At 50.9% G+C, this 27,857-nt stretch overlaps 2 protein-coding genes across 4 annotated transcripts; one reads left to right on the top strand and one right to left on the bottom strand.

Moving 5' to 3' along the window:
• Positions 1-474: 474 nt before the first annotated feature.
• Positions 475-20,602, top strand: PCYT1A (phosphate cytidylyltransferase 1A, choline). 2 transcript variants are annotated; one of them, XM_041467660.1, is made up of 9 exons: positions 475-634; positions 7,254-7,394; positions 10,094-10,193; positions 12,368-12,484; positions 14,418-14,569; positions 15,357-15,435; positions 16,120-16,262; positions 17,295-17,483; positions 18,068-20,602. In XM_041467660.1, the coding sequence occupies exons 2-9, from the start codon at positions 7,278-7,280 to the stop codon at positions 18,272-18,274; spliced, it is 1,104 nt and encodes a 367-aa protein (XP_041323594.1). In that variant the 5' UTR covers positions 475-634; positions 7,254-7,277; the 3' UTR covers positions 18,275-20,602. The 2 variants fall into 2 exon arrangements, with proteins under 2 accessions (XP_041323594.1, XP_041323595.1); XM_041467661.1 differs by lacking the exon at positions 475-634 and adding an exon at positions 6,177-6,836.
• A 1,046-nt stretch (positions 20,603-21,648) lies between these two features.
• Positions 21,649-26,512, bottom strand: SLC51A (solute carrier family 51 subunit alpha). 2 transcript variants are annotated; one of them, XM_041467688.1, is made up of 9 exons: positions 24,156-26,512; positions 23,865-23,959; positions 23,321-23,475; positions 23,152-23,225; positions 22,920-23,078; positions 22,678-22,789; positions 22,434-22,580; positions 22,129-22,234; positions 21,649-22,003 (listed from the first exon to the last, which is right to left on the bottom strand). In XM_041467688.1, the coding sequence occupies exons 1-9, from the start codon at positions 24,188-24,190 to the stop codon at positions 21,867-21,869; spliced, it is 1,020 nt and encodes a 339-aa protein (XP_041323622.1). In that variant the 5' UTR covers positions 24,191-26,512; the 3' UTR covers positions 21,649-21,866. The 2 variants fall into 2 exon arrangements, with proteins under 2 accessions (XP_041323622.1, XP_041323623.1); XM_041467689.1 differs by lacking the exon at positions 24,156-26,512 and having other exon boundaries at positions 23,861-23,948.
• Positions 26,513-27,857: the final 1,345 nt, after the last annotated feature.

The raw sequence follows: 27,857 nt of genomic DNA, 5'->3' as shown, positions 1-27,857 counted from the left end.
CCCTTCCTTCCAGAACCTCCGGAGTTTTCACAGGATACATCCATACGCTGAGACGGATAGAGAAGAGACTTCATCAGTCTCCCCTCGTCACAACGGGAAGCAGAGGGGTAGACACTGATCTCTGCTCTGTGGTGAGCAGTGACAGGACCCAAGGGAATGGCCTGAAGCTGTGTCCTGAGGGTTTGGGTTGGGTATCAGAAAAGGTTCTCTCCACACAGGGTGTTCAGGCACTGACCAGCCTCCCCAGGGAAGTGGTTATGGCACCAAGCCTGGCAGAGCTCAAAAGGCGTTTGGATAAGGCTCTCAGGCACATGGTGTGACTTTTGGGGATGGTGCTGTGCAGGCCCAGGAGCTGGGCTCGATGATCCTTGCGGGTCCCTTCCAGCTCAGGATATTCTGTGACGTGCAGAGCCGCGGGCCAGGACCGTCGCGAGCCGGAACGGAGGTTCCAGGCGCGGATTCCCGGGACGCGGCTTCCCCGCGGCGGGCCGGTCCCTTCCCGTGGTTCCGGGCGGACACGCAGCGGCTCCGCCCGCGCCCCGCTGACGTCGGCGGGAGCGGAGCGGGGCGGGGCCGGGAGCGGCGGCGGGGCCGGACTCTCCGGGCTGGGCTGCGGAGCGGCGGCGGCGCGCTGGTAGGGGGGCGTCCGGCGGGAGCGGGGGGCTGTCACCGAGGGCGCTGGGCGTGCAGGGGACGGGGAGCGGAGCGGTGCCTGTCACGGGAGCGGAGGTGTTGAGTGGGTTCGGACTGGCGGCACATGAGGGCACCGCACGCTGCCCTGCGGAGCCGGTCAGGGGTCCCGCCCCGGGCCCCTCTCCCAGCGTGGTGGCCGAGGCACGGGCTGGGGGCTTGGGGCGGTGCTGGCCGGTCGGGACGCGGAGCGCTGGCTTTGGGCGAGAGGGCAGTGTCTGCTGGGGGGGTCGTGATGCGCTCCGTCCCCTTTGTGGGGGCTTGGGCAGAGGCCGGGGCTCGGCCGTGATCCTCCGAGGTGGCAGGACTGGCAGCTGAGAGAAGATAGAGGCAGATCTGTGGGAAACTTCTGTGGGGCACCCTTGGAGCGCGGGGGCTCCGGGGGACATGCCCCCAGCCAGGGGACAGAGTCGGGGCCTAGCGAGGACAGTGAGGAGGTGGCCCTGGCTGCGGCGGAGCAAGGTGTGACCCAGCTGCTGCGTAGGCACACGTCCTCTCTAACCCGCTTTTTGTGTCCACCGAAGTCCTGGCTGCACTGATTAATGGTTTTGTAATGGGACTTAAAGTCCTCAGGAATTCTGAGAGCTGTGATGCTCCTCTGTAGTCCTGACTCGCTGTGGAGGGAGGTGCAGGATGCTGCAGGTGGCCTTCTCTGTGTCTCTGTGTGATGCTGCCGCAGCAGGACCCTGGCAAAGGTTGGGGCGGTCAGAAACAGGTAATGCTGGGTTTCCATCTGCAGGACCCCAGGGTCTGAGGACAGCAACTGTATTTGGGTTTGAAATTCAGATGACAAATACCCACACATTATTTCCCAAAGAAATTTGCTGTGTATACACAATTATTAAAATTCCTGATTTTGAAGTTTCTCGCTGCGAGGTCTGGATTGTAACACTCTTGAAATCACTGTACCAAGCGCCACTAACAATAACTGTTGTCATAAGGAATTGGTATTGGTGTGTAAACCTGCTAAAGGAGGTTTACACCTCTAGACTCAAAAAGCTCTGTTGCTAGTCCCTAAAAAAAAAACGAGTGCAGAAGTCAGGTCACAATGGCCACCTATTCTCACACTTTATTGTCCCTGACAGTATCTTTTCTGGTATTCTGCATAAACCCTATTTCTGCTGCTTCACTCACCCGGCAGAGGCTGTCGCATGTCGAGACACTCAGTGCCTGGAGGTTATGGTATACCCAGAAGGGCTGTGAATTCACAGAGGTCTTGACAGCAGTTTCTCTGTTTGTGTGTAGCACTTAGCAACACTATCTAGGTGACCGCACAGAACTTTTTTCAGTTGTGGTTAGGCAGAGTTATCTTCAGCCATTTGGGACTTTGTTGGTGAGAAGCAGCATCTTTCCATCAATTGCAGGACACGGGTACCAGAGATTCTCCTTGAGAGAATGTTACCAGCCTGCCTGGACCAGTAGGGGATGCGAGGCCTGGGGGGTTGCTTTAGCAGCTGTAGCAAAGGTGTGGATGCTGTTGGACCGATGTGTGGCACTGGCTGGACGGGAATCCCTTTTATGTGTTCGTGTGGCTTTTAACACACTGTGGGACAGCTGCTTTTGTTGATCTTGATCCAAAGTATCTGAAGCAGCCTGTGCTTTACAAGTGGACGGGACTGTGCCAGATCCTGCAGTAACCTTTTCAAGGGGCTCAAGGGCTTGAGCATCCAGGTAGAGCAGATGCTGACTGTGGGGAGCGTCGCAGTCTGTCTGGAGGGGAGCAGGCTGGGTCATAGCCAGCAGCACTCTGTTTCCAGGCAGATGCTCTGAGTCTGGAGACTGGGACAGAGCTGGGCCTGGCAAGCCTGGGCTGGGCATGAAGTTGCCTTGGAGATTGGGCAAGTTTTTTAAGCACTGATAGAAGAGAGATCCATGATGAGTCTTCTGTCATTAACCTCTCCCAGGTCTCTGTGTCTCCACAGATCTCCATGGGGATACACACCAGTAAGGTTAATTGGAGACTGGGTGTTGCAGGTGAGGGAGTACTGGGGGAAAAGGATTCTCTTCGATCTGTGGTCAAGGAATGCAGAGGAATGTCGGGTTCACTTTGGTACCTTATAGCCTGGCAAGGGACTTACCTGAAGTGACAGGACTTCTGCCTTTTCCCTGAGGCTCTTGCTTACATGCTGTCCATGTGTCAAGGCAATTCTCTGCAGACAGCTGGCAGAGTGCAAAGTTTAGTAGTGTTGCCTGCAGATGAGTCAGCAGAAGAGAAATATCTTGTTCCTGTAAAGTGCAATGATCTTGTAGGCAAAGCAGCACATGACAGTCACATCTGACTGTGCCAACGCCTCCCAAGTTGAGAGGGACGATAGGACAGCCTTGGAGCAGGCGGTGCCACCCAGGGAGCTGTGGGTGTCCCAGGGCCTCGCTGGTCCAGCTGCCAGTCTTGTGCTTTGGGTCCCTACTGGGAATTGCAGCAGCCTTGGGCTGGAGCATTTACTGAGTTTAAGTAGCAGCATTTATTTTGCTTCACAGGTAAATCTGCAAGTGAAAAGCAGCAGAAGTGGCAGAAGTAATCCTGCTACTGATGTAGGTTTGCAGTTAATATTCTCCAAGAAGTTCTTCAGGGCATCAGAAAGAAAGGCAGGTGAGCCAGATCCTCATGCCATCAATGTGTTCAGGGTGCAGAAAAATCTGACCTGCTTCTGTGGTGTAGTGTAATGCTGGAGTTCTCTGACACCACCGAGACTGAAAAACAGCAGCACTGTCCATAAAGATGCAGACAGTGAGGTAAAGCTTTGGCTAAGCAGGAAGATTTGCTGAGCCTGTTCTGACCTCTTCCACCTGTCAGAGGTGTCAGCTTTGGTGTTGTGGTTAAATTCCAGCTCTGATGATGGTGTAGTTAACTAACACTAAGGGAGAAGTTTTAAATTCCTTCCCTGCCTATATTTTTGTTTTCCTTTCTAGTAATCAATGCTTGTCCTCTTTCCTCTCCCAGAAGTGGCTGTGTTTCAGTGGGATTCAGTGATTCCCTGACAGGAAAAGCAACTCTTTTCCCATCTGGCAGTCAACTGCTCCTTGCAGAGCCCATGCAGGTCTCTCTCTTGATGAGTTAGCTGGCAGGTGATGCAAGGCCCTTCTTTGATACAGGATACACCAAATAAATAAGTTTAAGAAGAAAAGTCCTGAGGGTTTTATAAAGTGGTGCAGGGATTGTGATATGCCCATGGCTTTTCCAAACGGGGCACTTCCAGCTTTGCTCCTTTGGAGCAGTATCTTGTATTCAGCCAGGAACTCAATAATGCAGGAGGGTGACACCTTAAAATAGAACAATGTTAATATTTTACAGCAAGGCTCTTTCTTCTGGTTATGCTTGGTTTCTATCTTGGAATGTTCAGAATGAGCTTTGAGAGTTGTCTTCTCTTTCCTCTTCCCCATCTGCTGCAAATGTAATTAATTTTAGAACAGGCAGTGTTTTATGGATTTGAGGAAGCAAAGCCATGTCCTCATGTGTTAAACTCAGCTACAGATGCTGGATCCCACTGTTGGTAATAATTGTTTGGGATGCTATTTTAGTCACTTGGGTCAAAATGAAGCATTCTAAGATTAGTACGTTTATTGCAGTAAGGTGTATTCCCTGTTTTTTATGAAGCCAAGCCTGGTGATGGGAGGACTTCCCAGAAATGCACCATCCGCAGGTTTTAAAGTTCTGAATAGTGGTAAAATTATTGTTTCATTTCTGCACTAATTTGAGTAATTAACAGAGCTGTGTCACTCATGAGGTGGCCGGACACTGCAGAGGCTCCTTCAGCAACATCTCACCTGTCAGTCGGAGCAGACAGAGCATATTTATCCCACCCTTGAAGCTGGTTTCTCACTTGGTACATGGGGTAGAGCTGCTGCTGTGTGGCTGATTTTGTCTCACCACTGCTCCTGATTTAATGCACAGCGAATAATAGAATCTACCAAGCTGGAATCCATTCATTTAAGTTGTTATTTGCCATTGTTTAACTAACTATGTATACCCTGAGAAATGGAAAAGTTAGGATGGATGGTTGGGTGTGGGAGGAGCTGGAAGAAGCTGTTGGAGTTTTCTCCTGAGCTGGGACAGTGCTGCCCTGTACTGTAACCTGCAGTTCTTTGCCTGGCCATCAGATCTGCACCCAGCAGCAAGGGACTGGTGATATTTCAGCAGAGACTGCACTTGTGTGCAGTGAAGTCTGGTTGCTCTGATGGGCCACGCTGATGGGGGAAGAGCTTCACCTGGTTATGTGTGGGGCTGCTGTGTCTGTGCTTCAGCACCAAAACCTCTGATTTTGATGTTTTGCTGGGCAGTGGTTCAGAATGTCTGCATTCAGCACATGAACAGATCTTTTAATTCTCTCCCAAGGGAAGAAAAGAAAGTGGTCAGAGACCAGCAAGTGACTTGAAGCACCGTGAAATTATTTTAACCAAATAACAAGAAAATCGGCTGCTGTTTACCCCCAGCCTTTCTATGAATTCTGGGGTTACTTGGACCAGAGACAGATACTTGCTGCTTTTTTTGAACCTCATGGTTTCTGCTAGGATTAGGGTGGTAAATGACTGACGCAGAGTGTGCTTGCAAGATGACACCTTGCAAAATGTACGAATGATTTGGGTCATACCCTGTGTTTTCACAGAGGCACTCTGGAAGCTGCTGCATTTATAGCACGGATCTCACCTGAAAGTCAAACACTTGCTTAAATGTTTGAAGACTTGGACCTGAGGGTTCTGAACTTTTTTGCCTGAGGTTATGTTTGCACTCTCGCATATGTTTGTTCTCAGGAAATAGTGATTTAATTACTGGAATGGGGGAAACGGCAAACTTGACTCACAGTGAGTGCTGGATGGGTCACACAGTTCTGGAATGTCCTTGTGGCTGCTCTTCACTGTCACTTTTGTCTTCTCCACAATATTTTTTGTCTCCCTACTGACCTGAGATTCTCTTTCCCTGTTGTTAGTACATTGAGGTAGGTCTAACAGAGCAGCCAGGGATACTTATAGCCCCAAATCAGTTCAGCTGTGTCTGACCCTGAAACTGTCCGTAAGGTATCATCATACTGATGTTCAGTAGGGAGGGAGAGATATTTGCATCTCATTAAACTGCATTTGACGTGGTTCTTTGGAGCATTCCTTAACCTTGAGTCATGTGTGCTTGAGTAAGTCCGATCACTAAATCTGCTATTTAACAGCTCTTTCACAAAACACACCCTTCTTGGCCGCCAAACAGCAGAGCTTTGCCAGTGGCCCTTTGAGGGCAGTCACAGCTCATCACGTAGCTCATCCCAAGCAGAACACTCAGCAAAGCCCCTCTACTGCAGAAAAAGGTGGTGTTCAGAGGGGCATCTGCTCTTTGTCGCACCTTGCACTTGCCCCACCTAACATTCCAGCACGCCCACTGCATGTGGGTGGGGAGACGTTTTAAATTCCACACCACTCTTATTATTAGGGAGTCGAAGCACGCACCTTGGGATCGTTAAGGATCCTTGCTGGGCGGGGGGGTCATGCTGCTCTGGGAACTGCAGGCCAGGAGTGCCACGTGCTGCGCTGGAGAGGTGCACACTTCAAGAGAACAAGAGATAATGCTGTTTTTTAGTTTTTGCAAGTCTAGCACCCAATTCTGACTCCTGCAGCAACTGGAAAGGGAATATTCACTGCCATGCCTTCCTATAAATCCCTATTTTTGCTTCAGCTGTGTGAAGCGGGAGTTACTAATACTCCAAGCCTTTTTTGAAAAGTAGTGACTCCAGCCCAAAGCACAGATAACTTCCTTCTCTATAACTGTCACCATTTCTGTCCCAAATCGGTGATATGTCTGTCTGTTCATCAGAGAAGCCGTTCAGCTGAACCACCACTAAATGCAAACTGGTACATAAAGTGCCAGAAGTTGGCTTAATGTGGTGTCAGCAGCTGCTTCACCATCTGCTGAGTCACCACTGCGGTGGGGACAAGGGACAAGAGGGGAACACACACGGTGGCAGCTGTCCCGAGGTGGGCTGTCCCCACTGGGGAGCTGCAGCTTGCTCTTACACAAACAGCAAAGCAAACTGCAAGCCTGTTTAAAGTCATTTAAGTTACGAGCCCTTCCCTCGCCTTTATCCTTCTGCACAGACCTTCCGTCCTCTCTTCTGGACTGCACAGGGATGCAGCACACCTGCCAACTGCCCTTGGGGATGTAAAGGGTAAAGAATCCAAATGAGAGCTGGACTAAATGTGGGCTAAATGTGAACTGGGCATACCATAATCCTTAGGTTGCCTTTTAGATGTGAAAATAGCATTATTAACCTCGTAGTAATGATTTATCATTTGCATTGCAACTCTTGTTTCAGTGTCTCTCCAGCCAGCTGACTGCTGCACGCTTCTCTCTGCAGAACAGCTCTGAGTTGCATTAAATGATTCAGTATTCCCACCAGGCACTGTTTGTCAAGCCTTGGCAGCTGATGCCAAATACAACTGGCTAAGCCCCTTGTGAGGTGGCTGTGTCTTTGCACTGACCTTCTGTACACTGTGCCTGCTGTTGACTGATTCTGTTTTGGAAGAACTGAGAAATATCTCTTTTCTTTTTTTTTCTTTTTTCCCTCTCCTTCATTTTGTTCCAGTTCTTTCTGGACGTGCTTGGCAAGATGGAGCCGCCGACCTCATCCAGGCTGAATTCCCGAAAGAGAAGAAAAGATGGATCAGGCCCTAATGGGGCAACAGAGCTGGATGGAATCCCTCCAAAAATGTCCCGACGCTCACTCGTAAGTAAGCACAGATAAGAATTTTGGGAGCCTGTGAGCTGAGGACACTGAGCTGTAGCAGCAGAAAAACACAGGTGGTGGTTTATCTGTGGACAGAGGAAACAAGGCAGTGGGCAGGGGATAAGAAGCAAATTACAGCAGCTCTCCTTCTTGCAAATCCAGTTTGGAATCTTCCTTTGTTCATACTAATAACATACTTACAACGTGGGCTTAAATTAGGTCTGAGGCAAGCATTGCTAAGCTGCTTTTGTGGTGTGTCCAGCTTGTCACTTAAGCTGAGCCAAAGAAGCATGCATTTAGATAGCCATAGAGAAGCAGGCATTTCTCACAGGTGGGTTTTAAGTGACCCACTGGGAGGGAGAAATACTCAGGGGAAGCACATAACTGCAGGAGGATCTGAAGCCTGTAAGCACCTGCAGAAGTGATCTGTTGAATTCACGCTCTGACACATGGGGAAGATCACTGTTCATTTGATTTTCTTGGTCTGGAGAGAGACCACATTTGTGTTGCTGGTTCTTTGGGAGTGCCCAGAAAAAAACCACAACAAACAACCAAAAGGATTTCTTTTCTAGATCAACCTTGGGATGGCTTTAACTAGCTAAAGCCAGTGGAATCTTTTCTGAAGAGGGTCTGATCCAGTTAATGCTACTGAAAAGGGCTACCTTTAACTCGTCCTTGCCACAAGATTGCGACAATTGGCTTTTTATAGTTCTTCTCTGCCCTCTTCCTGGAGCTGTCCTGTGCATCACGTGTGCTCTAGTTGTTCTTTTCTTATCTCTGTCAAAAGCCAGCTACCATCCCTGCCACGTCATACCAGGGTCATGGTCCTTGGCAAAATGTGGTGATGTGTTGCAATCTTCCTCCTCGATGACAACACTTTGCTCTTCAGGAGGGCTTCAGCCCTGTCACAGAGCATTGACAGTGGTGATGAAGTAAGAGCAGCACCAGCAGTGAGAACTGGGGAGGCTTGAGCTGTTGTGTGACTTATCCCACAGAATATTTATGTCCTTCACTGTTGCCAAAACCCACCCTATCCCTCTTAAAGATCTCACGTATTTCAGTAAGGAAAGAGAACTGTGCAGGTTATTTATTATTCCGTGAGAGTCACTTGGTCTTCAAGTTGCTGTCTGTCCTCTGTTAGAAATAAAGCATTGGCAAACAGCACAAGACAAGTAATATCCAGCCACTTTCTAAGCTTCCTGCCTGGTTTTTAGCCACAGGGCAAACTCAGTTCCCCTGGTGAAAGATTTCTTTTTTTTCTTCTTTTTGCAAAAGTTTTATTTATTATAGCAAGAGTAATAGTGTTGCCTGTGAGATTACCTTGAAGTCTTTTCCACTCCCAACTAAGCAGCTGTTGTCAGAATGTTCCCCTGAAGCAGCAGGGCTCAGCAGCAGATGGTGGTAACAAACCTGCTGACACATAAGCCTGTTGTATTGTACACATCAGGTTGAGTTTTGACCCTCACTGGCCCTGCAGGGGAAGGGCAAGATTCTGTCAGGACCTTTTGAGGACATGTCTCTGTGTTCCTCTGATAATTTTGATAGGGCTTTTATTCCTAACTTCAACTAAACTGCCAAGAATCGGGTTTTATAGGGAAAGCCTAGACTTAACAGTGATGAGAGGAGAGACCTGCAAGCCTTATCTGACAGTAAGGATCCTGGTAGAGGAGGTGCTGTGTGAAATGTGGAGCCCTCAGTAACTTAAAGGAGCTGTTCAGCAGTAGCAGCTTGTTTGCATGTCGTGGTCAATGGTTGTTTTCCTGTGCATTTCTCTATAAGCACTCTAATAAGGATTGACACTGGCCAGAATAGCAGCAGTTTTTCTGGTTGCAGTGGTGCTGGACGCTGCCAGGATTCTGCAGTGGGACAGGAAGCCAGAGAGGAAACTGCAGATTAGCCTTTTCAGCTTGAAGGTATTATTGTAATGATTTGCAAGCTTGTTTCCTAGTGTTCTGATTCAGGAACAAGATGTCCATTGCAGCCCTACACCTTCCAGCTAGAAGGAAATTGAGCTGTTTGTTTTGTAATGGGAAGGGCAGATGTTTCATTTCCATTCAGAGCAGACCAGAAATGATGGCTGGACTTCAGCTGTTGATTAAATGTAGTGCTGTTGTCAAGCTAGCAGGGTAGAGGGGTTTTCTTGCAGCAGTTGGAGTTATTCTGCTACAGATCAAGGTGAGTGTCTCACCTGTATGGCTCAGAAATGGTGACAACACACGTTCCCTCGGAGTTAGTGCTGCAGTTGGTATTGTTCTTCTGCTCGTTCATATACTCAAATCAAGGAGCTGTTACAGTTTGTACATCACAGCACAAACACTCAGGCACAGCAGAGTGATGGTCTTGCCAGAGTGGGCACAGCTGGAGCTGTGACAGTGAGGTTTGAAGCTTGGCTTGTGCTGCTGTGAACTGCTGTTTGTCAAAAGTCTCAGTTTAGCAGCTGCAGCTCTGACCCTCTGATTTTCTTTCTCCAGTAGAAACACTGTTTACTAAACTCTACTTTTCTCTCTCTTCTTTTCTAAACTCAGGCTAATCAGCCTGCAAGGCTGTTTTGAGGTTTTACACTAATTAGTCTTTTAGTTCACGTGTCTGAATTGTGCAGAGGCAGTCACTTGGTGGCTAGGACACTGTGATGGCAGTGCTGCCACTATGAACTGCCCTCACTTTTGCACTCTCACAGTGAAACTCTCCTGGCTGTTTAGGGACTGCGGGAGCCAGCTCCATTCTCAGATGAAGTGGAGATCGACTACAGCAAGCCATACATCAGAGTGACCTATGAAGAAGCCATGAGAGGGACCCCTTGTAAGTAAGAACGCAGACTGGAAGGGGATTGTATAAATATTGAGTTTGGGGGGTGTGGGTATCGTGGGGATATTTCTGAGACCAAACCACCCTGGTGTGTTTGACCAGGTTTACAGCCAATGACTAAGTGAGTGCTTTGGTGATTAGAGAACTGTTTCCATGGGAAATTTGGCCTGTCAGTACACCTGAAATTCGAGTTTGTATGTGTGAGGAGATTACAGATATTTGTTTTAAACTCTAGCTGAGCCACTGACAGCCACAGAACTGCACACTTTCTGTTCTGCTTTGTCTGAGATAGCTTAAAGTTAAGCACTTTAAAAGTCATATTTTTTAAAAGTTGTATTTTCTGAAACTTGAAACGGGCAAGTAAAACCAATTTATATCCTTGTCCAGACTATCCCATTCTAGCCTGGATTTGAGTTAAAGTCAGTGTCATTAAACACCACAGGCCAGCCCCACAACAAGAATGTGTCCTTTTATTCTCTAAACCAGGCTGGGAGAAACACTCTTCTCTTTGCAAGTCCACAGGGGAGGCAGAGGCACAAGTGACTCCTGAAGGATGACGGCCCTCTCCTGCCAAACAGAGTGTGCAGACAGTGCTGTCTTACCTGGCCTCTCTGTTGTGGCTACAGAGGCAATAAAAATGCTGCGCTGCTATCTACCTGACTGCTGAGAGATGAGCCAGCTCAGATTGAGACCTGGCTGTGGTTTCCTGCCAGAGGTTCTGAAAATCCAGTGTATTTCACAGTCTGCATTAATTTCCCAGCTGAAAATCTCCAGAGTCTGCACAAAGGTCTCTGTTTCAACAGTGGTGGCTCTCCTGCCTGCCGAGACTAAAATACAATGCACACTTGTGCACACTTCCTTGTGGCTGTGCTCAGGAACTGTAGCTGCTGCAGGTACAGAGGAAAGATAAGGATGACCCAGCCACTTTCCAGAATGTGAATGAACATTCATAAAGGTCTGCTAGGACCAGTGCTCATCTGGCATACAGAAAGCTTTTGCAGTCACAGATCTCCAAATCCTTGGCTCTTCAGAGCCTCCTAGCATCTTCAGATTGAGGTCTTAGAACCACTAAAAATTATTGTAAGAGGCTGTCTTCAAACTGACTCCTCTGCTTAGCCTGAAGTTAACAACCCTGACCTTTGCATCAGCTCCTCTTCTTGCTGCCTCCCAATCTCTGTCTCTGGGTACCTCCAGGGCTCTGCCCAGACCCAGGGTCTCAGCTTCCTGTTAGGTCTTCTTTCTGCCCTCTCTTCACTGCAGCTTTGGTGTGCCTCTGCTCACCACTCCTCTGAGTCTGTCTGAACTGAGCTAAGAGAGCAGCAAGCTGTTCCCAAGTGTGTCACAGACAAAGACTGTGGCTTTTGATTATCAGCAGCAAGAGGACTGTGGTCCTGTGTGGTCCCAAGATCAGAAGCCTCCCACTACTACATGGCAGTGCTAGACTATCTCACTTTACCTCTGTGCTGACCTCAAAGAACTGAGCTGCAATTTCCCCTGGCAGAGGTGGCCTGAGGAAAGGTTTGTTCCTCCTCCACCTCATTATTATTATTATTATTATTATTATTATTGTTATTAGTGGGTTTAGCTGATAATGCCAGTGATTCAGCAGAATTTTGTCTGCTTTTCTTTGAGTAGTTCAGCTGTGTTTTTGAATAAAGCCGTACACTGCATGTTTCTGGGGGAGCTGATGCTGCTGGTCCCTCAACCAGACTATGGCAGCAGGGTGCAAAGGGGCATGCTGTAGAGGTCTTGAGATGCCATCCTGGCAGACAGGACGAAATCAGGCACCTGTGAAACATTTGGGCCAGTTCCCTTCTGCTATCTCACTGCTGTGCAAAAAGTTAATTCTGCATTTGGATTTCCATAGAAGGGAAATGTTCAGGGTTTGCTTTTCCCTTGGTCTCCCCTTCACCTTGTTTGGGTGATACATGGTAGGCTTTCAGTCTGCCTTTGTATGTGGCTGTATTTCAGCTCTGTGCTCAGATGCATTTGTTTCCACATGGGAAGGCAGAGAGCCAGTCATTTATCTTCACAGTTCTATCCTGATTATGGTGCTGCATTCTTTAACACCTCCGTGACTTTCAGAAGGTCCTCAAATGTGAGTAAGAGCAGCAGCTGCTTCTCCAGGAAGGCATATTCACAGCTGTGTCTCTGTTCCTTTGGCACAGTGGATCGCCCTGTCAGAGTTTATGCCGATGGAATATTTGACTTGTTCCACTCTGGACATGCCCGGGCCTTGATGCAAGCAAAGAACCTCTTCCCAAACACATACCTCATTGTTGGAGGTAAGGAGTGACCTTGTTGACTTTGGCTGTTGCAGGAGTACAGTTTAGCTCTGTCTGTGGTTGTGCATACTGGGGTTTTGTCTTTGTGGCCTCAGTGACTCTCACTGCAGACACTTGTCCCAAATGTTGCTGGAGTCCTATTGCAAAACGTTGAGGGCTGGATATGTCTGCAGCAAGATATCCTGTACCAAATGACTACTTAAGGAAAATATTTTTGATTGTGCTGTTTTAGTTTGACCCCTCTATTTTGTGACATGTACAGGTGAGTTGCACATCTGAGTATCAAAATATATTAGGGATAGTTGAGCATCTACATTTGACTCATAAATGAGACAGCTAAAGTATGAGTCCCTCCACAGCTGCTTTGTTCACCTGTATTGCCCTGCAAGTCACTCCCCAGCTCCAGTTTCCTGCTGGACATTGCTTAGTGCCAAACAGATCCCACTGGGAGCATGGAGATCACAGCGGTTTCTTGGGCATGTGTCTGGACACCTGGAAGTCAGTTAGGCCTTCCTTCTCAAAATAGAAGCTCCCCATTTTGTCTGTTAGGTCATAAGTCTTTAGAGGATGCCAGGAATGTCCTGCTGAGTGCCTGAAGGGATCTAGCAGAGGTGTTTCAGCCAGGCTCCTTCAAGAATGTAACAGGAAAAAAGATAGCCCTTTTCTGGCTGCCACAGTACATGGGCCTCTGCCCAGGCAGCGCATCTGCTCATCCCTCCACCCACACTGAGGACACATCAGGCTGTGCATGTTGCCCATCAGGAGCTGACCCCTGTCAGACTGCATAATGATGCTGAAGTATGAGAACTGAAAATACCTTTAACTAGTTTTCTCAACTCCCATTGTCTTCGTGAAACAAAATGAAATTCTGATCCTGCTATTGAACGATTATACCATCCTTGGGCGGTTTGTTTCCTTATCACAGTTTCAGTCATTGCTGAGAGCATTTTAATAGTGGTGTGCCTGCACTTCTTGTGTGCTACAGTAGTATCTGGAAGGGGAAGGGAGAGAGGAGAGCTGAAACAGTTGCTCCAACCTACAAACTGCCCTGAGCTTAGAAATCTTAAAGGCTGAAAGACATCCCCATGTACATAAACACTACAACAAACAGGAAAATAACTTCAGGTCAAACTACTGACATGTTAAAGTAGCAAGGAGTGTAACAACGTTCTGTGCCTCTGGGAGACTGGTGAGGAGAAGGACAATGAACTTGCACCAGGACTGAGACAAGAGGCCACATCCCAGGAGACCATTAGCTCCAAGCAGGGAACAGTCTCCCCCACTCTTTATCATCTGTTTGTCTGGAATGTAAATAAATCAAATACCAGTGAGACTGGTAATGCCTTGTTTACTTTTGAGTCTGATAATCAAATAGAACTCCTTCCTCAGTATCTTACATTGCAGATTATGAGGAGTTGTCTCATAGAACATAATAATTAAGCTTGATTTCCTGTGAACTCCCCCTTTGTTTTAACATAAACTTTTTAAGAACTAGACTGTGGTATGGCATTTTATGAAATCAGAAGTTCAGGCTATAAGTTTCTTCATATTCCAAGCCTGAGATATCTATTGCTTTAAACGTGGATTTCTGACCAGCAGACCTCCCAGTGCCATTTGTTATAGAGGAGTGGTCTTCTATGTAGCTGGTTTTCTTGATCAGTGTTAAAAGCTCTGGAGACCTTAAAGGCTTGGGGTGTGGGTCCCCAGCTTGGGCAGAAATTCTCCAAACAGCCTGCCCAGAATTGCTCAGGAGTTTAGTGCCCTGCAGCGCTCCCTGTTCCTGATGTTTTGTGGCTGGAAGAGCTGGGTTTGAAACACCAGCCTCTGTCAGCTGCTGGCACTGTCAGGTTCAGCAGAGTGTGGGCAAGGTCCTTTTAGGGTAAATCATCGGGGTAAGTGCCTCAGACTCAGTGTTCTCTGCCTGTTTCTCCAGTCTGCAGTGATGAGCTGACCCACAACTTCAAGGGTTTCACGGTGATGAACGAAAACGAGCGCTATGATGCTGTGCAGCACTGTCGCTATGTGGACGAGGTGGTGAGAAATGCACCCTGGACCCTCACACCCGAGTTCCTGGCAGAGCACAGGGTAATTTGTGACATCTGATCTGTTCGGAATTTCGATTAGCTTCTCTGTTTACAGCAGGAATTCATCTTTGGGGGTGACCTCTGCCTGAACAAACTGTTTCTGTTGAAGCTCCGTAAATATAGAATGAACTGGGTTATGGGAATTGAGTGGGTTTCTTGGGAGTGTAGAAGCATTTGCTGAGCTGGCATGTAATGTTAAAATAATGTAGAGATTGTGAAATAATGAAAAAGGTTCTCCCTATTTCAGGAGAAGTTGGTGCTGGTTACAGAGAGGTGTGAAATGCAGTAGAGAGAGGAATACGTGGGCTGGAAGTTTCTGGGGGGTGTGTGGTCCAACTCTGCTTTCAGCTGGAGCAGCTTAGATATACATCAGCTTCCCTGCCGCAGGAGACCAGACAAGCTGTCTTGAAAGCCTTTTATCAGTTGGTGAGATTAAGTGAAAGGAATCTCTTAACATCTGTTGAACAGCTTTGGGAGGTGAAGGAGTCTCCAGGGGAGCATGCTTAGTTTACCGTTGTTGTCGTTAACAAGCCATTTCTCTGTGGAGCTTAAAGCAGCTGTGTCCGTATTCCCAGCCTTTTCTTTCATCTCTGTCATGTACTTAGAATTCACAGGCAATTGCCACTGAGCACTTGGGACTCTGTGTTGTGTTGTAACTGAGGGAACGTCTGCTGTTCTCTCTCACACCCCTGAGTGGAGGTGTTGAGCCGAAAGTTAGCATCTTTTCTACAGCAGCAGGAGATCCTTACGTTCCAGATAAAATGTTGACTTGCTTTTTTAATTTTCAGATTGACTTCGTTGCACATGATGACATCCCATACTCTTCTGCTGGCAGTGATGATGTCTATAAGCATATAAAAGAAGCAGGTGGGTCTCCCTCAAATTCTCCAGGGCTTCCTACTGAAAATCTTCTGTAGTTTCTCTTGTACCTCTGTAATGCAAAATTATGTCCCTTTAGGAAAAAAGTCTGCCCAGGAGCCTCTGGTGGCAGAAGAAGCAGCTCTGGGCCCTGATTCATAACACTAGGATGTTTCATGGCCCAGCATTAATTCCTAATTTCAGTCTAGTTATTTTTATTGAATTAACAGCAACCTCTTGAAAACATACTCCAGTTTGGCTTAGAGATTCTTACAAATGGAGAATCTCATGAACTTAGCAGAGGGACACCTCTAGCAGTTTGCTGTTAAATTCACTGGGGATGCAGCTTTGTTATATCTATCCAAACTCAGCCATCACAATGTTATATTTCCATCCATTAAAATGGATGTCCTTGCCCCCACACTATTGTGTATGCAATCAGTATTTAAACTAGCTAAAGTGAAGACCTTTTCATTAGAATACGTGGTATTTTGAAGGGTTTTGACATGTTTTGGTGGTACTTAGGCATCCCAGAAAGGATGGCTGTGGTATTGCACATTTAAGGACAAAGATGTGAGAACAGTTAGCAACAGTGAGCTCTTGACAGGATAAATTGTTTCCTGACAGAGGTGGCAGCAGCTTTTTGCCCTGCGTCTTGCTCAAGCTGTCCTGGGTCCTTTTCCCCAACTTTAGGCATGTTTGCACCAACCCAGAGGACCGAGGGCATCTCCACATCCGACATCATCACGCGCATCGTGCGGGACTACGACGTCTACGCCAGGCGGAACCTGCAGCGGGGCTACACGGCCAAGGAGCTCAACGTCAGCTTCATAAACGTGAGTTCAAGTGGGTCTCAGCACACGCTGCAGGAGCCAGAATCTTGTCAAGTGTGAAGGGAGCCTTGTCTAGTGACAGCACAGTCCTGCCATGTGCCAGTGAAAGGGCTGTCTGCAGAGCTAAGCGTTGGTACCAAACCAGTGTCCTTGGAGTAAAAATTAAGACTTCCACCCCTGAAATCACCTCAGGGACCCACTCAGAGGAACTGGGGGGTTGCTAATGCTGCTCTCTTGTCAGAGATGTCTTGATGATGTCTTACCTATTGAAAGAGCTGGAGAGAGGGTGTGTGGCAAAATGTATGTTTTCTTGAATGAAGAGTGAGTTGTTCTTGACAGCAGATGCTGTCTCATCTCTCTCCTCTTTCCCCAGCCACCTCCTTAGGATAGAGTCATTTGTTAGGATAAAATCTGATGCTGTCTCCACTGTACTGTTCCCTTCCTGAAGCTGCAGGAGCAGCAGTGCTTGCATGGGACAGAAGGATATGCCCTGCTCCTGTGCTGTGCAGCTCTAGCCCTCAGAAAGAATACATGGCAGAAGACATTTTTGATGCTGGATGTAAAGTCGTAAACATTTTTTTTTATCACCCAGATACTGTGCCTGTGAACAGCAATGAAACAGGAGAGGTAATGGCTGCTTGGCCTCTCTTTGGCACATAACTCTGCCTCTGTTTAAAAACACCCAGCAGAAAGACTGGTGCTGTTGTGATATGCAGAGAACTACAGCAAGTCACTCGAATCTAATCTGTGTGCTGTATAAATATTTCCCTCTTCCATGCACTCCTGTTAGATAGTGCTTATCTCTGGCTTTAGTCTTGCTTTGTGTACCGTGCCAGTGCCTGCTACAGAGTGTCTCACAGCCCCACTGTGTCTGCCATGTAGTCTAGGAAAGAAGTGTCATGGAAGTGAAGGAGAAGTGTCACCAGACTAATGGAGATGCTGAGTCTCAAGCAGCAGTTTAGTGTAGTAACAGAGCAGAGATGATCTCCACTGAAATCTGGTGACCTGTATTCTGATCCACCACTCTCTATGCAGGAGAAGAAATATCACCTCCAGGAACGTGTGGATAAGGTGAAAAAGAGGGTGAAGGATGTGGAGGAGAAGTCAAAGGAATTTGTCCAGAAAGTGGAAGAGAAGAGTATTGATCTCATTCAGAAGTGGGAAGAGAAGTCCCGAGAGTTCATCGGCAATTTCCTGGAGATGTTTGGCCCAGAAGGTGCATTGGTAAGGAGTTGCTCTGGGAAAAGGGGAAAAGGAACTTTGGAGACATTAACAGACATTGTAGGGCTTCTAGAGAGTCTGCAGAGGAAAGGTTTGGCATTTGTTGCAGTGCTCAGTGTGCTGCCAGTCTCCAGACAAATTGTCCCAGGCTTGGGCATCCTGTTTTCAGGGAGTACTCACAATTGCCAACGAGATAATGCCAGTTACATTGTAGAGTGAAAAAATTCTCCTGTCCCACGAGCTGGCCTGTAAACTCCAGTTTGTGCCCTGCTGACCACTGAGCTGCCAAGAGGATGGTGGTCACTTTGTCATTGGCCTAAGATGAGTCTGAAGCTACTTGTTTATGCCAGGCTTTCCTGCACTGTTGGATGAATATCACAAGTATTTCTTGTTAGAGGTACTTGAAAATGAGTGGTGATTGCACTGTGTGCAGCTCCAAAGCCCAGAGTAATGCTGGGGCTTTTTCTGCTCTTCAATAGCATGAAGTTTTAAAGGGGCACAACTCAAAATGCTGCACAGGCTGTAAGCAGTGTCCTTTTTCATGACTGTGTTACCCATGCTTACTGTCCTCCTGCTTCCCTCACCAGAAACACATGCTGAAGGAGGGCAAGGGCCGGATGCTGCAGGCCATCAGCCCAAAGCAGAGTCCCAGCAGCAGCCCCACACACGAGCGCTCCCCATCTCCCTCCTTCCGCTGGCCCTTTTCCACCAAGACTCCTCCTTCCTCCCCTGCCAACCGCTCCAGGAACGAGTCTGCAGTCACCTATGACATCAGTGAGGATGAAGAGGATTAACCTACCTGCCAGGATTTGCTGCGGACCGCTAATCGCTGAATCCTAAGTCCAGACCCACTGGGGAACTCTAAATGAGCAAGAGAGCCATAGGAACAGGGCTGATGGTGAGCACAGGGCCTTGGAGGCACCTGTTGCTCATAGCAAGGGCTGCTGCCTGGAAGCACATTCAAACCTCCTCTCCCTTCTCCCTAAATCCCCGTTTTATTGTTTACGTTTTAGCGGTTTCCAGGGTGAAGATGGTTTTTATATTTTAAGAAAATATTTGTTAAAAGGGCAAGGAATAGCACTCAGGCGTGGCTTTTGTTTTGGTTTCTTTTCCCTTGTTAATCCTCCAGGCAAGAGGGAGAGTGGGAAGACCCATCTGTCTCTTCTTTCCTTCAGCTCCTCTGTCTTATCCCCCTCACCCCCAGGCAGTATCTGTGCCACTGCCAAACGAAAGACCCCTCAGTTCCTCAACCAGCATGACCTCGAGAGCATGCACGAAGCAGTGGTGTAATGAGGCTTCTAGGAAATAGAGACATCCCTGCTGGGCTGGAGCTGATAGGAATCTATCCAGCAGATCCTGTAGTGCTCGCATGCCTCTTAACTGAGCTTCCCAGTGTGTCGCAGTGAGGACGTGCTGGGCAGGGGGTACCAGCTTGGCACGCAGGAGTTACACCCGGGAAGGACTTGCAGCACTGTAGAGTGGCACACCCCGTAAAGTGCACAGCATTCACAGCTCCAAACAGTAGAGGGGCTGCAGGGGAAAGGTCTTTCCAGCTAATCTTAACAAGACTGCTAAATCCTGAGCTAAAATTGAGCCCTCAGTTGCTGTTGGAGAGAAGAGAATCAATCTTTGCTTCAGGGCATTTGCTGTCGTGCATTTCCTTGGGTGTGTGAGAGCCCAGGTAGGAAATTAATGTGTCTAGTCTTTTGAGAAGTTCCTTGTTCCAGTCTGTGGTGTGTTACACGTTTTAGTGTCTGTCCAAATGGTCCCTCAGCACTGTGCTCTGTGTGTGTTTGTCTGTGTTTCAGTTGCTGTGCTGCAGGGGCTGGAGGAGTCCTTCACACTGGTGCCATGAAGTCGCTGCTCTTAAGGACACAGCAGCCAGTTTGCTGCTGATGTCAGTGTGTGCAGCTGGACAGATGAAGGGCCCCAGTTCTGTGTGACAGTTACCTGGCTTGTGCAGTACATGCACAAATCCATGCCTGCTCACTCTGCTCCATAGGGCAGGATGGAAGGAGCATCAGAGAGTGCTGCAGCTTTTTAAAGTTATTTAAACACATAATGCTCGTTTGAGTCCATGGTCCAAGTTGTGCCTGCTGTTGTGTCTGTGATACACACTGAGCTTTGTGGCCTGTGGCTCCCCAAGGGGACTTGCCCTCCTCATGGCTGAGCAGAGCAGGCTGGTGCACCCTGTCCTGCAGCCAGCACTGGAGAAACTGGCCTTGCTGTCATGTAGCTGTGGAGCTTTTCTGCCATGGTTTGCCTCTGATACCCACTGTCTCTGGGTGGAGCTGCTGGGCTGAGTTGCCTGTATCCTGTGGTGCTGGGAACAGAGGACAGCTCAGAGCCTTGTCAGCAGTGCTGCTGGGAGGTCTCCAGAGCAGGATGTGAAGCTTGGGGAGCAGCACGTGCAAGGAAGAAACTCATCAAGTGCTGCCACAAGCTCTGCACACTGTGATGCTTCCAGAGCACGTGGTGGCCCTGTGGTAGGAACAGGCTGCAGTCTCTTTCCAGCTTTTGTCTTGATGGTCTTTTGTCACGCTGCCCAAAGGGCTTGACAGAGGTTATGTGCTTCTCTTGAAGCCAGAACAGTATGGGAAAGGGTATTTTGGGGATCACTAATCTGCCTCTTGGACCTCTTTCAGCAGGGATGTGCACAGCTGTGGAGCATGGCTGGCTGCCATGGATTTTAAACAGTAAGGAGCAAATAACAGTCACGAGGTAGAAGCCAGTTGTTAATCCTCTGGTTTATGAGTGGTAGAACACTTCCTTTGTATCACCCACATTGTCTCTTCCTTCATCTTCCCTTCCTACCCTTCCCTCACTATGGATGTTGCGGTTGCTTTCCTGAGCCAGATCACAAAGGCCAGGCTGCTTTAGAGCCTTACTACTGTTTTAAATACAAGTTATGCAACAGTGTTCTCTAAGTTTGGGTATCCACGATGTTCTGGATTGTGGCTTGTTCTGCAGAGACTTTAACATACTTGGTCTCTCTGCAAAATCTGGGGTGCTTGGTAAGAAGCCAGCCATGGTTTTACATGTAGCTTGGAATAACAGAGCTGTTTCTTGTAACCAATAATCTCTGCTTTCTCCTTGCACTGAAATTAAATTGGACACTGAAATCCCAGTCTAGTCCTTTTTTTTTCCTTTGTTTTGTTTTCTCCTGGATTGCTGGACCAGTCTTCTGCAGCAGTGTCATGTTTTATCAGGAGTAGGTAAGAGCTTGATCTTTCAACAAAAGATGAGCCAAGTTCCCCAGGATCATCTCATTCCCACAGATACACCCAGTACTGCTGCTCCAGGGCTGTTCTGCACACCTCTAAGCCATCCCTCACTCTTCAAAAGAAGCATCCAGAAGAGGCATGAAGTAAAATGTGCAGTGAAAAAACAAAAGTTTACTAGCATGCAGTGAAGAACCCTGTGGAGTTTGGTGCTGCTAAATCTAGAGGCGTCTGCTCACTTCCTCTGTAGGTCTGGAGTGTGAGCCCCTGGGAAAGGATTTTCTGATGGCAAAGAACAGCAGCAACAGAACAGAATTGAGAAGTACCAGGGATGGTGGTAGAAGCAAGAGCATTGGAGAATTCTGCAATATTTTTTAACATGTGATCTGCTCATTTGAAACCATGGTCTGAATTGTGCTTCTGGCATCTGTAATGAACACTTGGGGTCAAAAGATTACCCAGTGGTTTCTGCAAATTGTCATTGCTCCTGATGTCCATCCCCGTGTCTAGAGCAGGTACTGCTACTGGACCGAGGCTGGTGAAGGCAGCATTGACTAATTGCCAGTGTTAAAAAGGTGCTTCAAGGCTCCTTCCTTTGCCTGGCACCTAACTGACAGGTGTGGATGCTCCCTGTGTGCTTTCAGGAGCAGCCAGTCCTATGGAGAACAGGCCCCAGGGACAAGTCAGACCCATCCTGATATCTTGGGAGAAATCACCATTGGCCTGGGCTTGCCTTGGCTGTGGGACCCCAGCCAGCAGCACCCAGAGTTCAGTGTCAGCGGGATGTTGAGCATCCCGTGACGGTCCCATGCCATGGCTGTGTTAGTCTGGGCTCCATCCTCCTCCCCCTGTATGGAGTCATCTCCCACCCAGCCTAGGCAGAGATAATATGAAGCCAGTCACCAATGCAAGACTCTTGTAAAAATTTATCTTTACTCAGTGCTAGACAAGACCCTGGGCTGGAGGTGGCTCCATGGACCCCCTTGGCTTATGGCTTTTTGGATTCAGACCCTTTCATTCTGTCCCAAGATGCTCTTTCCCCTTCTGCCTCTTCTGCTGCCAGCAGCTCCCCAAGGCCAGGGGAGAAGGAGAAGGTTGTGCAGGGTAGACCAGCCCCTCACCCCACTCTGCCCCTTGGCACCCCAGTTTGTCCCTCCTGCTCTGCTCATGCCTTGGCGTCGGCGCCTGTGGCTGCGAAGCCGACGGGCTGGTAGCCCGGCTTGTCATCCTGCTTGCGGTAGTACATCCGCGTCAGCACCGCCAGGATGAAGGTCTGCGGGATCAACAGCTGCACATTCATCTCTGCAACAGGAGAAGGGTCTTTTGAAGCTGCCCTCAGTCACAATGCCCACCCCCCCCATGCCATGGCACGTGATGGAAGGGCTTGGCTGGGAGCACGTGTGCTGCTCTCTCATCTCCGTACTTACGCTGCGACCTGGCCTTGGAGGAGAAGGGCGGTGAGCAGGCAATGCTGCCGTTGTTGGCCAGGATGCTGAAGATGGCAGGCTGGAGCGCCGTCAGGAGGAGCAGGATCTGCAACCACCAACGCTCCAGTGGTGAAGGCCGTGCTGCTGCCCGGCTCCCAGCCTTCACCTTCCCTGCTGTCCTGCAGCCAGCGGGGCTCTCGCCCAGCAGTGGCTCCTGCCCCACCATCTTCCCTTGTGCTGCCTCACCCCATCAGTGTTGCAGAACTCCCTCACCTAGGAGGGAGCTGGGCAGGACAGGGACTCACCTGGAAACAGGTGAACTTGGCCTGCATGTTCTGCTCAGCCAGGTGCAGCCGGGCCTGCCGGAAGAGGATGCCCAGACCCCACAGCCCAAAGAGGGCAGAGACACCAACCAAGGTGTTGATCCAGAGGGACACGCTCTCCGCTGAAATCTGAGGGGGAAACACAGAAAACATTACTGGGCTGACAAAGTTCAGGTGGAGGCTTCCTGTCTTATCAACCTGCCCATCCCTGTGCTCTGGCACTCACGTCAGCGGGGTTGTAATTCCCATCGGTGGCCAGGATCAGCCCCAGAAAGACAGCGACTGCCTTGAAGAGGGCGTACTGGAAAGTCCCCAGGATCATCAATTTAAGCTTTATCCTGGTGTGGTGAGAAAAACCGGTAGCACTCTGAAGTCCCCAGTTCCCTGCCCAGGGAATTCTCTTCCAGCCCAGCAGAAGAACGGGGTGAAAGCCCTCCAGGGCAGAGGTTTATCCCAGCTCCCCCTCACCTGCTCATGGTGATTCGGGGCAGGCAGGGGCAGCAGCAGCAGCAGGGCCCAGTGCTGACCACCATGGGCACATCCTTCAGAGTGCTGAGCAGTGCCTCCTTCCCCCCAAAGCCCTCCACCATGACCAGCATCAGCAGGTAGAAGCAGACAGCGAAGTACCTGGGGAGGAGGAGGAAGGCAGGTCAAGCCCTGTGGGCTCCACGGTGCCTGTCCCAGGGTGGGTGATACTCACGCCGTGGTAGCCATCTCCACCACCATCATGGAGCGCGGGAACCACAGGCCAAAGCAGCTGACCACTGACACAACCTGGGGGACACGTGAGCTTGGCACACTGGCACTCCCCCTCCTGTGGGCTGGCACCCCAGGGTGATGCCCCCCAGCACCCCCACAGCCCAGCTCACCGTAGGGGCTGAGCTGCTCCAGCAGAGGGTCTTCATCTTGATAGGGCAGCGGATCTTGCGGAAGAGGTACGAAACCTCTTCAACATAGATCACAACCGACAGCAGTGTCATGATGGTGCAGAGGCCCAGGATGATGAGTTGGGCCATGTCCAGCTCTGCCAGGGAGGGGTGAGAAGCTGTCTTCATCCTGTGCGGTCTCCCCTGGGGCCACTACCGCAGGGAGCTGCCCCTCGACCCACCACTCCCCAGGTTTAGGGAGCTCTGTGCCACGCCCTGGACATGCCTGTCTATGCCAGAGCTGGCCCTTCTGTGCCACTGTTCCCTGTCCCATGACACCTGCCCCAGTGCTGGCCCTTCCTGGGCTGTTCCCATCCCTACATGTGGGACTATGGGATGGGAGGCTAAGACCCTGGCAGCAGCCCCGTTTCTGACTTCTAGGGCTGCTCCGTGCCTGCACTTGCCTCGGCTACCCTACACCCTCATCCCTGTCCTGCTCCCACCAGCGACAACAGGAGGGGCCTCCCCACCCCGTCCCCCCACCTACGGTGCAGCAGCTGCCGGGAGGTGGGCGGCAGGGAGAAGCAGGCTGCGGGCACGCTGAAGTTCCTGATCAGCATCTCCACCAAAGGGCGGGAGAACCTGCGGAGCAGAACCGGGAGTGCTGCACGGGGACATGGGGACGCCCAGCCCCGCAGGCTCCGAGCAGTCCCCTGGCTGGCTTGCCGCACCACCAAGCGGCTCCCTTCCTTTACAGAGGGAACGAATCATCCAAAGTTCCGACCCAAAAAGTTGGATTTGCCCGGCTACGAAGCGGCACGGGAGTCTCAGCACTCACCTGGGGTCATCTGCCAGCTCCCAGGTGGGATCCATCCTGTTCGGCTCCTCGCTGGCTCCGTCCCAGTGGCTGTGGGGCTGCTCTTCACTGCAGCTCCCCTCGCCGGCCCACGGGGTCAGAGTCCCCAGGGCAGGGACCGCGGGACGATGCCGCGCCTCGTTCCAGTTTAACCAGAGCCTGCGGAGCCTCCCTCCCTCTCCCGCAGCTGCGGGCACCCATTGGCGTGGCCCCACGCCGTCCCGGCCCACCGAGCGCTTTGGCCACCAGGTTAACGACCCGGGGTGCCGGGAAGGCAATAATTGTCACCGGCACGCCTGCCTGTCCCAAGGCCTGGGGCGCAGGGCACCTGTGCTGCGGGGACAGCGCTGCTCCCTCGGGCTGTGGTGCTCCGGAGGGTCCGGGCCGTGTCCCCATGTCCCCTCAGTGTCGGGGTGGGAGGTGGTGCGCGGGGCGGTGGGAAGCCTGTCAGCCCCTGCTCTGCTCCGCGGGCCCGGCAGCACTTTGGGTGGCCCAGCTGCAGGGAGCCGGGGCTGAGCCCTGCACGGAGCAGCTCCCGGGGCACTAGAGGGCAGGGCTGGCCCAGCGCTCAGAGCCTGGCCTGGGGACAGCAGCAGCACCCCGGCCTGGGGAGGAGACCAGGGGGATGGAGGGAACAATCTGAGTGGGGAGCTGGGGGCTTAGGCAGGGGAGCAGCAGAACTTTGTCTTAGATGGATCCCAGAATCCTCATGGGTTCCAGCGGTGTCCATGGCTCCAGGCCCTCTCCCAACCCGTCAAGAAAAATTAGTTCTGGTTTATACTGGGTCCCCTTGGAACCGCTACCCTTTGCCCCTCTGGCAGGGGGCTTCTGCTGCAGCCAGAGTGGCACCAGGGCCCCAGATGGGTGCTCTGCACCTTGCTGTAGGAGCAGGATGCTCCTGTTGTCATGAGAATGGGATGGTGGGGAGGGGCTGGGAGGAGGGAATGGGATGAAGGAGGAGGCAGTCCTGTGGGGACTCTGTGCATATCCGAGGTGCTGTGCACACCTGGCCCTCTCCTCCTGTCAGCCCCATTAACCAAGCCCCATATCCCTGTCCCTACACACTGTACATACTCTTTCCTGCCCTATATGCTGTAACCCAACCTGACACGCCGCATGATGCACATCCAGCCCTCTGCACTCACATTCAATTCACACACACAATTACCCACACCTTGCACCAGCAGACCCCTCACCATGGCTGCTCCTGGCCCCACAGTGTGCATGGAACCAATGGGGGCCCCTACCCAGCACCCCTGTATCACCAGCATTGGCTACGGCTGAAGAAACACATCAGCTCCTGTGACATCTGTTGGCCTTTATGTGACAGTCACTGCAGGCTGTGTCATGCCAGCCCTGCTGTCCTGCTCATCCACCTGGTGCTCATCCCCCTGTGGTCCATCAGCACTGGGATGATCTGCACGTATCCCTGGCCCCAGGGAAGCAGAGCCCATCCCCAGCACGCAGCCACACATGCTGCACTGCCCAGACACGTGCAGGAGCCTCTTCCCCTGCCTGGCATAGCCCCAGGGCCAGCACCACCCACGGGTGGGTGGCACGGCGGCACGTGCCGGTCCCCTTGCTCATCACACCTGTGTCTGGCTGTCCCTGACTCACTGCTGTAGCACCATGATGATCCTTCTTGCCACTCAGGTAGTACCTGAGCCTGACAGAGCCCTGGTCCCCTGCATTCCCCAAGCTCAGCACAAGGTTCCAGGTACAGCTCTGGGGCATGGAGCAACCTGCCAACCCATGAGGGGATGCAGAACACAGCTGGGCCCCAAACCCAGAGCAGAGGGCAGCCCCACACATTGATGCTCTGCATGAGTGAGCCCCAGCACACATGCACATGTGTGCAAGGAGGGCTCCATTGCTGCACACTCTCCCCTCTGCATCCCCTCATGGGGGATGGATGCACCAGGGACGCCCACAGCACTGACTACCTGCATCGAGCCCCCAGCCCCATCACCGTGCCCAAGAGCACCCTGCATGGGCCAGGACACACCCACACACTGCTCTGCTGTGGACAGTCATTGGGGGTCTGGGTGTCACCACCCCAGAACTGTCCCCTGGGGACACAGAGGGCTCTCACCCCTGCAGCCCAAGGTGCTGAGCCCTCCCTGTGCCAACAGGACAGGACGTGCCTGTTCCTTGCTTGCTTCAACCTGCCTCAGGAGCTGGCGGAAATGTGTGTGGAGAGGGGGAATGCAGTGGGATGGGAGAGCCCAGAGTCCCTTCAACTCCTCCCTTATTCCAGCCACTATCTATGCCTGGAATGCATGGTCCTGAAGCCATCAGGGCTCAACGGCTACCCTTGTTCCCCAGTCAGTGTTTTCCACACTGCTACCACAGGCCCTATCTATGCCTGGAATGTATGGTCCTGAAGCCATCAGGGCTCACGGCCACCCTTGTTCCCCAGTCAGTGTTTTCCACACTGCTACCACAGGCAAAAGCTGGCAAGTGAGCATCCCCTGGCAGGGGCATGGGGGGCAAGAGATGGGTCAGGGTCCCACCAGTTCTACCTCAGCCCCAGACCTTCAGGATGCTCCAGGGCAGAGCAGCCACAGGGACTCCCTTTCCTGCCAAAAACCTTTCAGCAGAGGAGCAAAAAGGAACACAGAGATGTGAGCCATACACCCACCAATCCAGGGCAAGGGGTGGTTGAAGGTTTGTGGTCCACTCAGCATCAGGGTGGCTGTTTTGCCCCAAGGAGCTGGCAGAGAAACCTGCAGCAGTGCTGGAAATTCTCCCCATTTGCTCATTTAGCTTTTTTTTTTTTTTTCCTTAATTTAAACAAAACTCTTTGACCATGGAAATCCTGCTTCACCCCCCTAAAACAGACCCTCTCAGCATGCCAGCTCACCCACACTGCTGCTGTGTCAGCATTCCCCAATACTTGGAAAAGCCCTTAAAATGCAAATATTTGTATGGGGTTTAGACAGTTTTCCACTGTCTCTAGTTCCCTGTGGTTATGGCCAGAGGGCTGACCTCGGTGGGCACAGCAGGCTCGCAGCTGACCATCACCCCTTCCCCATGGCCAGAACATGGCAGGGAAGAAAACTCCTCATTTATATCCTTGGTAGGAGCTGGTAGGAGACCAAAACACCTTCCTCCTCATACTCTGCTCTCCCACCCAGAGCCTGAGGCCACGGTGGATGTTTGGGATGCTGGGGAGTGAGAGCCCCATGCCCAGCTCAGGCTGTGGCACAGCCAGACCAGTGGACAATAAAGATCTGCACCCTGAGCTTTTGGTGATCCATGGTCACTGCTGCCACAGGACAGAGGAACAGATTCTGCTCAGTGGCACTGAACAGCCAGGATGCTCCCTCTCCCAAGGGACCTCCCACACTCTGCCCAGCCCCTGTGCCAGGCAGGACCAGCCCCCAGGGAGCACTGGCACCCCATAGCGTGGGGGGATGTCTGGCACCCGCCTCTGGGGAGAACCACACTCCACAGGCACCTCTTCAAAGGGATGCCCACGCTTTACATGGCCACAGATGACCCTGTTCCCCACACTCCTGGGGTTTAGGAGAGAGTCAGCATCCCCACCCCGCCAGTTTCCCATCAGCACTCTGCCGAGCCACTGGGAACAGGAGGGTGGGCACAACTCGAGAAATAAATAAAACACAAAGGTCTATCAGACTTGTGAAAGAGCAGGAAAGCCTTTACCAGGGTGCTGGCCCT

Source organism: Pyrgilauda ruficollis, unplaced genomic scaffold (assembly GCF_017590135.1).
Source record: "Pyrgilauda ruficollis isolate IOZ18807 unplaced genomic scaffold, ASM1759013v1 scaffold21, whole genome shotgun sequence".
Lineage (NCBI taxonomy): Eukaryota > Metazoa > Chordata > Aves > Passeriformes > Passeridae > Pyrgilauda > Pyrgilauda ruficollis.
Note: the sequence above shows the minus strand (reverse complement) of the source record. Positions and strands in the feature narration are given on the sequence as shown.

Excerpts from the sequence above, each read along its gene's own strand:
- PCYT1A (XM_041467660.1), top strand. The coding sequence starts at position 7,278 with ATGGAGCCGCCGACCTCATCCAGGCTGAATTCCCGAAAGAGAAGAAAA. Across the intron at positions 12,485-14,417 it reads CACATACCTCATTGTTGGAG|TCTGCAGTGATGAGCTGACC; the intron begins GTAAGGAGTGAC and ends CTGTTTCTCCAG. Across the intron at positions 17,484-18,067 it reads TTGGCCCAGAAGGTGCATTG|AAACACATGCTGAAGGAGGG; the intron begins GTAAGGAGTTGC and ends TTCCCTCACCAG.
- SLC51A (XM_041467688.1), bottom strand. The coding sequence starts at position 24,190 with ATGGATCCCACCTGGGAGCTGGCAGATGACCCCAG. Across the intron at positions 23,079-23,151 it reads GTGGAGATGGCTACCACGGC|GTACTTCGCTGTCTGCTTCT; the intron begins GTGAGTATCACC and ends CCTCCTCCCCAG. Across the intron at positions 22,235-22,433 it reads CCAAGTTCACCTGTTTCCAG|ATCCTGCTCCTCCTGACGGC; the intron begins GTGAGTCCCTGT and ends TGGTGGTTGCAG.